We start from the raw sequence: 11305 nt of genomic DNA on the forward strand, positions 1-11305 counted from the left end.
ACTGAAATGCAAATAATTGTTTATGATAAGGAACAGAAGACTCTGCTAGAGAAGAACTCTTAACAATATGGGCAATACTCAATGTCATGCAAGTAGACTTCTGCTAGCGTAGCAGAATTTTTCCTTCCTTTCCTTACCCTGCCCCATCCGTACCCCTGGTGCTACTCATATCTGCTTCAGGGAGTCCCCAGTTCTTCTGGAGTAGATTTAGAGAATGGACAGAAGGAAGAATTTGTTATGTTAAGGGTGTCTCTTTTACTGGCAGGCAGACACCATTGGATACCACCCTATGTGTTTCTGCTTGGGTGTTACTCTCTGGTTGGTTATTGAAAACACAAAGCCATAGTTAATGTTCCGAAAAGAGATTCAGCATAAAATGTTCACTTTGTGGGTCAGGGCTTTCTCATGCCACTTTTCTTCTGTAACTCGCACTACCCCCTGAAAATCTACTCCTGCGGACTGAGAGACTCTTTCAAACATAATATGCCCCTTTGAACAGGCAGAAGTACCTTCTGCCCACATAAATACTGAAATCTGAAAGAACTTAAGATGCTTATTTGCTCATGGTCTTGATTTTTGGGGTAACTTTTTACTTTACCGGCACAGGTTTTTTTGTGTGTTTTTTGGACAAGGTATACAGATTGTGAGGGGAGGAAACAGCAGCAGGGAAGTCAATAGGAAAGTAAAACTGCATAATGTACATATTTATGTCTGTAACCTCAGAATATAATAGGATAATTGTTTATTACAGCTTTGAGATTGTAAACTCTTTTCTGATCATACCTTAAGTCAGCTGGTAACTATTTTATATCTGGTCATAGGTAAAAATGAATTATTGTCAAATATAAATTACAACAATAGTGGATCTTATTTTAGACATCTTTCAGCAGGCAGATTGCATGCTTTAAAACAAGATCCCTGAGGGATTGGGTGCAAAATATTGTGGTCAGATGTGCAGTTGGGTAGTGGCATGTGGCTATTAGTTTCTTTTTCAAGAATCTAAAATCTGAATTTGGGTTCCTCTTGGAACTACATCTCAAGCTTATCCGTTTGCGATATGATGCAGCTACTTTTACTTACTTTATTTTGTAAAATATTGATATAGTTTCCAAAGCATAATGAATTTAGGTTTAATTAATTTTATTAGAAGATACTGTTTTGCCTTATACTTAGTTTTGTAAAGGAGAATCAGAATGCAAGGTATTTTAAATCCTTTTTTTCTCACTCTTCTAGGGAAGTTCAGAATGGCTTAGGAAGTGTTACTCATACTTGTCTGAATCTTACAATAACTTCCCTTTAACTCAATGCATTAGTGGTCACAATATTAGTTAGCTTTTCAGCTTACTTCAGAAATGACTAAAATTAATTGCTCCTTTCTTCCTTCTATGTATCATCCTGATTCTGCTGGAATGTCTGCTGAACTTCATGAAAACACCGCTTGGTTTCCCCCCTGTTTTATTGTAATTCAAATGGTACTTTTTCCAAATGGACTTAATATAGCATTCTGAGAGATTCCCTCAAGGAGGCCCACCGCAAATGGGTTCACCTATGGTTAGTAGGACAGGCTCTGAAACTCCTCAACCGGCTATGGGTGGTGTAGGTGCCGTCAGTAGCGGACCCGGTGGCTTTGGTAGAGGAAATCCAGGGGGAAGCTTTGAAGGACCTAACAAGCGTCGCAGATACTGAAACTTTTCATACTGTTGAGAAAATTGAATTACTATCTGGTGTTATGCCTTTCTAATTTTAACTGTTACCTTAAGACGGTTTTGTTGTTAATGTAGTCATTAAACTTTTTTGTTTTGTTTTGGGGGGTAACCCTTAGATATTTTTTTAATTCAGTCATAGGCTTTAGCATAGAGCAGAAATACTGTGCTTCATTTTGTACGTCAGATGTTTGTGACCTCAGCAGACTATGTGACCATGCTGTGAAATCTGTGAGTTACATGCTTACAATAAAATAGAAAACAAATAACTTTAAATGATTTTGAAACTTCATTATGAATACTGTCCTTAACTTTAATTGTAAGCATACATTTTAGTTTTTCAGTTTAATGCCTTTTTTTGAAAAGAAAATGCTTTATCCAATGTAACTGTATACAAATTAAAAAGGAGCTTGCAATATACACTAGAACAACTGTTGAGACTATAGCAGCTTTAGAACAACTGAGACTTTAAATAAGCCATTATAGATCTGTTAATAAAATAAATGTTTCCAACATGTAAAAAACTATTTTGAACTGGGATTGTCATCACAATGTACCCTTTGTTCAACTTCCAAATAAACTTTTTGAGTCTTGAAAAACCTCCCAAGTATTAAATATTCACCTGCAGTTTTATAGTCCTAGATTGTGATTGGTAATCTGTTTTAAAGTAATGGAAATGCAGGTCATGCACATTTATAAAAATTAACTTGTGTTTGTTTTAAAAATAGCTTGTACTAGAATGAAAGAAGTTATACTAGACTGTGTAGACTTGGTGTTGCCTTCATAGAATGTAAGTTCAGCTGTATTCTCACAACTTCAGCATTCTTGAAAAGTTTATTTTTTCAATTCTATTATGACTGTAGAAATATCGATCCTATAACATGAAAAAATATTCATATTTAAGTAACTGGTTAGTGATCATAATGTTTAGCTCTTACATCAGGCAAAGTGTTTACAGTTGTGCTTCATTTAAATACATACAGTATTTTCAGTGAGAAAATAGCACAAACTTTCTCTAGCTTTTCACAGGGATGGAGTATAGCCAATGAAATGTATAACCACTTATCTAAAAAGCATAATTTGGCCATGTTATGTATGGAGGGATGAAAAGATACTGGCACATTTTGTGGTGATACCATGTGAGGTTTATTGTTAGATTAATAGTTGCCAATGAAATGCTATCATATTGGCAAAATAGAGTGTATCTAGAGTTATATGTAAAGAATTGCTGTTAATAAGCACTGCACATTGCGTGAGCAGATTAAGGGTTGGAACATTTGTGGTAAAGTATGTTACCAGTTGTTCATGATCTCTGTGCCTGTGTGGAGCCTGTTGCCAGGAAGATTCTACAGCTAAGTGTCATTTTGGGTGGGAGCTCCTTCCTTTCTTGCTCCCTGCATCAGTGGGAGGGACTTTCACCCATTCCCCAAATCCTTTTTCAACTGCCTCCATGCCTAGATAATGAAGTGCTTCTCTCCTCAACTTGAGTATTTTTTCAACATTTATTACTTGTTTCTCTTTACCACTTTCTACTCTTTAGCTCCCTATTCAGCTACCATCCCTCCGTGAACTAAATAGACAAGAATGTTCACTTTTTAAGCAACTAGAAGAGAGAGTTGGTTTTCCTGTAGTTCCATGTATATTATCAAGGTAAGACAGTGACTTGACAGTAGCAATCATGTTTCATCCAGGTAATGTGATGTAACATGATTGCAGAAATGCCTTGGTAGGGTATTTGGATGACTGGATATATTTTTTCCCTCTTGAATGCTGCCAAACTAAATTACAATGGAACTTGATCCAAATGCTCATATCTGTTCACTCTTCATTATTTGTTGTCTGGACAACAGGTTACTGATGAGTTTTCCTAGGTTATATTTCAGATTTCTGGTATAGGCAAAGTAGATGCAATTTTTGAAATACTTGTGTTTGACTTTTGCTAGTTTCCTTATATAATTTTTATCATAATAAAATGACAACACACTCAAAAGGCTGCTGTGTAACAATATTTAAAGACCCTGTGCACATAACTTTTCCTATTAAACAGTTCTTGTTTTCTGTAAAATAACATGGCAAATGTGGAATGTAGCTGAACTTCTACTGTTACATGCTGTCAAATTATCTCTCTTAATGGTGACCCGATGAATGAGTAACCTCCAAATTGCCCTGTCCTTGAAACCTTGAAAGCCATACTCAGCTCTTGTAAGCTCTTACTCAGCTATGGTATCCTTCATGGAATTGGTACATTTCATAGTTGATCTTCCTTTCTTCTTCTGACTTCAACTTTACCTGTTATTTGTGTCTTCTCCTGTAGATCATGCCTTCTTATAAAGATCCTGAAGAACAACAGCTTCAATTTCATCATTTTTGCATCCAGGGAAAGTTCTGACTTGATTTGATCAAGCCACTTGTTTATCTTGCTTTCAATTTTGGGTATTCACAAAAGCTTTTCTTCCAGCACCATGTTTCAAAGGCATCAGTTTTCTTCCTGTCAGCTTTCTTCACTGTCCATCTTTTACATCCATACATTGTGAGTTTGGATGATCTTGATCTTGGTCTCTAGTTTAAAAAAAAACCCTTACACTTGATGATCTTTTCTTATAAGTGGAGCACTTACAAGTCTGCCTTCTTATTTTTTGGCTCCAGTTTCCTTTTGAATTGATGATTGAGGCAAGTTAATGCAAAATCTTTTGACAATTTCAAGTTTCTTCATTTATGATATTTAAGTTCTGTAATTCTTCTATAGTTAAGATTTATGTTTCAGCTGCAGTCCTGCTTCTGCACTTATTTCACTTTCATCAAGAGTCATTTCAATTCAGTGTTGCTTCCTGTCAGTGATATGGCATCTGTATATCTTAAATTAGTGATGTTTCTTCTGCCTATTTTCTTTTTTTTTTAATTCTAATCCAGCTTTCCTGTTTGTATATGGATTGAAAAGATGAGGAGATATAAGCAATGGCATCAAAAAGGGGGTATTTTAAGACACAATTAAATCTCTCCATAATCTGTCCTAACAGCAGCATCTTCCACAATCATATCCACCATCATATCCACAATATGAGCATCAAGTCAATCAAATGCTGAGGTGCTCCCATTTCTTTCAGGACCATCCATTGCTTCTCATGATCCACATGATCCACTGAAATGGATCTTCAGTCTATAAAGAAAGCAAAGGTTAATCTTCTGACATTCTTTGGTATGTTCCAGTAGCCACTGTATATTTGAGATACGATCTCAAGTGCCTTTTTTTTAGAATTCAGCTTGAACATATATTTTGCTTCATATAGAGTAAAACACTTTAAGCATCACTTTGCTTGCAAGGAACATTAGTGCAATGGTCCTCTGGTTGCTGCACTCCTTAGCATTTCCTTTCTTGGGCATTGGAATGTACATTGAATGTTTCCAGCCGATGGACCATTATTATCTTCATCAGTTTCTGCAGCCTGGACTAGTACTGTTGGTACCCTACTATGGGTACTTTATTCCTCACAAGTGCTTTCAGAGCAGCTTTCACTTCACTTTTTGATTTTACAAGTTCTTTCTCAGGAGTCCTCTTTGAAGGAGTCTGTCACGCTTTTATCTGCTCTGTATAGCCTTGTACATTGAAACTATCTTGCATTTATTTTCTTCTGGTCAGACAGTATGTCCACTTGTTGGTCTTTCAGCATTCCTAATCTAAGTTTGAATTTCTCTTTGAATTCTTGGATCTTTTTGAAGTGGTCTCTTTTTTTCTTCTTTTTTCTACTATTTCTTTGCAGTGGCCATTATAATAGTTCTTTTTGTGATAGTCACTGGAAAGTTTTATTCAAGATTCTCACCGTGTTTCTGACACCCTTTACTTTTGTTACCTGCCTAGCCTTAGCAGTTGTGGCAATTTCTTCCATTATCCATCTAGTCTTGTCTTTTCTTTTTACTACAGGAATTATCTTTCGGCATTCTTCTAATAACCCCTCTGCTTTCATTCCACAGTTGAAAACTGTACAGTGAAATAGCCCAAAATGAAACTAGAAATAGTGCCAGAAGATGAGACTTCCAGATTGAAAGTCACTGAACCAGCTATTAGGCAAGAGCAAGGGACTAGTAAGAATAGTGTTGATCTAGTGATTGATAGGCACAGAGTTGAAAGAGAAATGAAGGAATGGTGCACAATACATGTAATTGGTGCATGATATGAAGCAAGGCAAACGAGAAACCATAAAGCAAAAGATGGAAAGAATGAGCATCACAGTACTTGGTTTGATTGAGCTAAATAAGACTAGAAAGGGACATTTTCACTCAGGAAAATACATTCTGTTTTATTTTGTTTTATTCTGAAACTGAAAATCAGAAGAAAAGAAAATAGAGTGTTTCTAATACTGAGGCAAAATGTAGCAAAGACTGTAAGGGGTTGTCATGTGATGTCAGACTGAATAATTTCAATCGGGCTTCTTGGAAAACCTGTCAACGTAACCATCATGCAAATCTGTGCTCCAACAACAGATGCTGGAGAAGAAGAATGTGAAGGTTTTTATACAAATGTACAGGAGGAAATTGATAATGTATGAAAATAAGACATACTGATAATTATAGATGACTGGAACACAAAAGTAAGAAATCAAACAAAATTGTTGTTAGAAAATTTGGTCCAGGGAGCAGAATTGAAGCAGGAGAACAGCTAATAAAATTCTGTGAAGCCAGTCATCAGTATATTACTAATACTTCCTGCAACCAAAAAAATGTCTATATACATGGTCACCAGATGGCTGAAATAGAAATCAAATAGATTACATAATTGAAAGTAGGAGGTGGAGAAGCCATATTCTTGCAGCCAAGACCAGGAGCAGATTGTGGTAGTCACCATAAACAATATCAAAAATTAGACTAAAACACAGAAGAGTGAAGTAGAGGAACCAGCACCTTTCCTAGCCCCAGTCTGACTGAGCAATACACTGAACATCTGGGGTCGTCTTCCAAATGTCCAAGGGAAACTTGAAGGATGGCAGCAAGGTAGAGGTCTTACTTTGTTGTGCCCCCCCCCCCAATATATGAAATGACCTCTGCACTGATGCTGACCTGAGGCCGACCTTATCTTTTTTTTTTTTTACATTGATATAAGATAATCCTTTATACCGAAGCTTTAAAAGATAGACTTCCATATCCATATGTTTCAGAGAATTACACATCCCAGGTGGCTATTTCTCATTGTATATTTTTCATCTGTTCTTAACTTTTCATTTTAGAAGTAGGTATTTTTGATAAGATGGCATTTCATTGCATTACTTTTATGTACTGTTGTAAGAGAGCTACAGCTGTTTGACAATATCAGATGAAATAAATAATAACATTAACTGTGGACTGAAAGCAGAGATAGTATTAGGGAAGACTGTAAGAAGGTAACACAGAAGCATAGTAGCCATTTAAACTAAGGATGAGTGGCTTTGCCCTTCTCTCAGTTTCTACTAAATATGCTAAAAGGGGGAGAAAGAGATGATGTAATATTTGCAGCGATAAATAACAAGAAAATTCATGCTTTGAGAAATGAGTACACACAAGAAGTTATTTATGAGCCATCTGCTGTTCTCTCATGTGGAATGGCAAAAAGCCTTTTTTCCCTATCGTCCTTTGACAATTTTGTGTAGTTTCTTAAAATACTTACAAATGATACTTGGAAATAATGTGTCTTTTTGTTGTTGCGGTATTTTGAGGTTGTGTTGATATCAAATAGAAACGATGGGCTCTCTTGGATTGGATTACTCTTGTATAATAAAGGAACTAGATGTGAAAGAAAAATTTACAGCGTCACTGATAAAACAGTTACATAATCCAGCAGATGAATTCTTCTTTAATGTTGCTGTATCTTCATATAAAATCATGCTTCTAGGTGTCTGAGACATTTTTAAAGTAGTTTGTTAAAGTTCCATTGTCTTCAGTATGTATTTGGAATGTGTTTGGATTCCAGTGTTTAATTTTATTGTATGACCATTTTATTTTGTACTGGATGTTTTACAAAATACAACCCATTTTTCATTTAGCTGAGTATATGTTGCAATGTTTGGAAATCTGTATTGGTTCTTTCATCATTCTATAGTTAGGAAGAATCCATTCCATTTTGCCCTTTATTAATTCTCCTCTCCCCAGTATCCAAAAACCCATGTATTACTTACATGTTTCCGAGGTGATTTTTTTTGTACAAATAATCCTTTGTAGGGTCTCAAACCAAAGATTATTTTTTATAAACTCAAATAACTATCAGTAGTTTTAAAGATAAGCTCTGAATACGCTGTTGAATTCCCATGCATCTATGTCTATTTCAGATGTGTTAAATTGAACCATGAAATAGCATACCATGTTTCAGTTAAAAATTATTGAAGCACCTTGCTGGTAGTGTGATGAAGTGATGCAACTGAGTTAAACAAGCTACCATCTCCCAATTTTCCTCTCACTGCAAGTCACTTCTGCAAATCCCAAGCATGCTTGGAGGTTCTCTGATTTTCTCCCTTGCACAAGTTTCCTTATGTTCACATGGTATTGAATGACAGTCGTTATGTGAAAAAGCCCATTGAGTGGCTTTATGTTATGTTTCTGTAATTACATAATGGTAAGTTGCTGAGTGTTGGGTGTCAAACAAAAATATTGTTTCTTAAAAAGATGAAAAATTACTGTGATGTTTGAAATAAAATGGAGTTCCAACTGAAACATTCCTTTTGGCACTATTTGATTAACGTATATTCTGGATTGCCACAGGGAGCACAAATCTAGGCGTCTGGTTTATATATATGTGATTGAATGTACGAGTTCTGCTTTGCTTTTATATAAGGAATAATTACTTGCTAAGTATAAATATTTTCAAAAAAGAGGGCTACTTATGGTGCTTTTTCAAACCTGGAAATATGTATAATATTGCATTGTCAGTATTGTGAATCCAGTGCTTCTCTTCTGGGTCAATTCAGACATTACGCTGAACCCAGTTTTTCAGGCTGTGGTTTCTCGCTCTTTTTGTTTTCTAACTGCCAATTATAGCTCTGATCATCGTAAGTCAGTGATATGTGAAATTTGTAGGCTAACTAGGAGCTTCGGCAGATGGCAGTCTTACAGTCTTAACTACCAGTTCCATTTCAGATGGTGCACACAAATAAATTCATGAAGCTGCAAAAAGATCTTCAGATATTTACAGGGGCTCAAGTTCCAGAATTGAAAAATGTTGAAATCATCACAAAATGATTTTTAGCATTTCAATGTGTTAATTTTTTGTGCTTTAATTTTATGCTTCTGTTTTTTTTTAATGGAATTGCTACAAAATACTATGACTGTTTCTTATCACCTTACATTGAATTTGTTAATACACAGTAAATCATAATTTGTTTTCAATTTAAAATCAAATTGTACATTTCATTGTACATGTGCAAAATGATTACCGAGCATAAAAGTTGCTTTGTTAGACATTATACAGTGAATGTTGCAGCATTTTAATGATATCTGTTGTGTTGGGATTAAACCAAGTAAATTTCATAGGGATTTTATTAGAATTAGTGTTCTACTACCAGAATATCTTCCAGCTTGGGTTTATAACCTGTGAATGCTATAAATTGTAAAAAAGTGTTCCTTTAACACTTGCACTAAGCCAGCCTTGCCAAACCTGATGCTCTCTGCAGTTCTCATCTTCCCCTATCTAGCAAAGTTAAGGTTTTCATGGGTATGTGATCTGGAAGATTCTTATGTTAGCATTCTTCTGGTGTTTTCTCCCAGTGGTTTGACCATTCTTGCTATGTATAGTGAAGAATTGCTATACTGAATAGTTGCCATGATAAACCACTAGGGATCAGTTATTGTTGAATTGACATACTGGGGCTTAATCTGTCAAAATCAAGATTAGACTGCGCTCAATGGCAGTTATTATGGCAAAGCCATTCAACAGAATTGATCACAGTAATACATGAATTGCCCACTGGCCCATTTTATTATTGTGATTGTTTGAAAATCCGTGACATGTTTATTGACTATGTTACATATAAAATTATTTGCATCTGATTGAACTTGGAATCTCTTTTAATAGTATTTGAATCAGAAGTCTCGTCAGACTCATATTACTGCTCTCACTTGGATGAATGGCAGTTATTGCAGTCAGGTAATGTAGGAAAGGTCTTCATGGCTCTTTGGGCAGCCTCTTCCACTTCGGATTCTTATTCTTCCTGACTGGCTGTCTAATTAGGCTGATAATATCTCTTGAGTTCCTGGTACTCTGGAGGAGGTTGTACTGTGGCACATGACAAAGCCCTCCTTGAACCTTTCACTTGCAGAAGATAAGTCACTCTTGAATTTACTGGTTGGGGCAGGATGATAGAGTGGTTGATTATGGGCCAGATGCAGGCTCTCTAGAATAAATACTGATTTTCTGGATTCTTTTCAATCTAACCTGGTTTTGGAACAGATTTTTGCTAGTTGTCCTTCTAGGGAAGAAAATACAAGGGCTATTCTGTCCTTCATTGATTCTCCTGGACTTTTCAGTGGTGTGCGGTAATGTATGTTTGGAAGTAGGTTATGTAGTGCTTCTCCTTCTGGGTAATGATCAAACTTAAAAAGTTTGCTTTGAGAATCCATCTTTAATCTGTGGGGTGCTAATATTTTATTTTATCATTGACACAAAGAGTAGAAGAGGACAATTTCATCAGTGTGTTAATGACTCCTAATTTCATGTTTTCTTTTCCTAAAATTTCAGTGAGGCAGTGAAATTAATATATCATTGTTTATCATATCAGACTCAGCTTATTTAAGAAGCAAGGACAAGTGGTAGCATCTTATCTTGTAGGAACTGATGAGTTTCTTAATATGGTTGGGCAGGGTATGTGGTTGCACACTGCCCAAGAAGCGGCAGACCCACTGCTTTAAGAATACTGTTGGACCTTGATTACTGTATTTGTTATATTTATATGTCACTCTACAACAAAAGCAAAGCCAATCACCCAGTGGCTGCAGTGTATAACTGGCTGTTATTGCCCTGTATTGTTTTTTTCTTTTGAATGTGCCCTCATCTTTATCATCAGATCTTGGTCATGCGTATGCCATATTAGTGTCCAGATTGGATTATTGAAATAAATTTTACAGGGAGTTGACTTTGAAGACTGGAAATGATAATTGCTTCTGTAACAGTTACAGTGGCTGCACTCACACGATACACAATCTTGTTACCATGTTTTGCAGTTCTTTACCATGATCTACCTGACAGATTATCAAGTAGTTTTCACAGTATTGTGGTTCTTCATCATGGTTTCTGTGCGTCACACATATGTGCCTGCATGGTGCCACGCTCAGGAAGATTAACTAAGCCTAGATTTTTTACCGAGAGCCCCGCCCCTTCCCTGTTATATAAATAGGTGGGCTCTTGCCATTTTCTCAGTTCTCTTTTGACTGATGTTTTCAGTGCATCAGATTTTCTAGCATTCAATTCCTGAGCCTTCCCTCATGGCTTTCAATTTACCTCAATTTTCTCTCTCTTGCTGTCTATTGCTTACCACTTGTATTTTGTTTTCTCAATCTCCCTACATTCCCTGTACAGTGGTACCTTGGCTCACGAACTTAATCCATTCCAGGACTCTGGTCGTGACCCAAATTGGTCGTGAGCCAAG

The 11305-nt window shown here is 36.1% G+C and overlaps 1 protein-coding gene across 19 annotated transcripts in view; it reads left to right on the forward strand.

The window, feature by feature from the left end:
• Positions 1-11305, forward strand: part of PSPC1 (paraspeckle component 1) — a 77060-nt gene that overhangs the window by 37824 nt on the left and 27931 nt on the right. The window contains exon 8 of one of the 19 annotated variants that reach the window (XR_006415870.1): positions 1501-1638. The exons of 17 other annotated variants lie outside the window; for them this stretch is intronic. Coding sequence is in view for 1 of the 2 variants with exons in the window: in XM_044441778.1 (XP_044297713.1) it covers positions 1501-1686 (186 nt within the window). In the remaining variant the exon portion in view is untranslated. Of the gene's footprint in view, positions 1-1500; positions 8379-11305 lie in introns of those variants that run through there. One more of the 19 variants, XM_044441778.1, reaches the window with a different exon arrangement.

The sequence above is a fragment of the Varanus komodoensis genome, unplaced genomic scaffold (genome assembly GCF_004798865.1).
Source record: "Varanus komodoensis strain SLA01 unplaced genomic scaffold, ASM479886v1 scaffold4, whole genome shotgun sequence".
Lineage (NCBI taxonomy): Eukaryota > Metazoa > Chordata > Lepidosauria > Squamata > Varanidae > Varanus > Varanus komodoensis.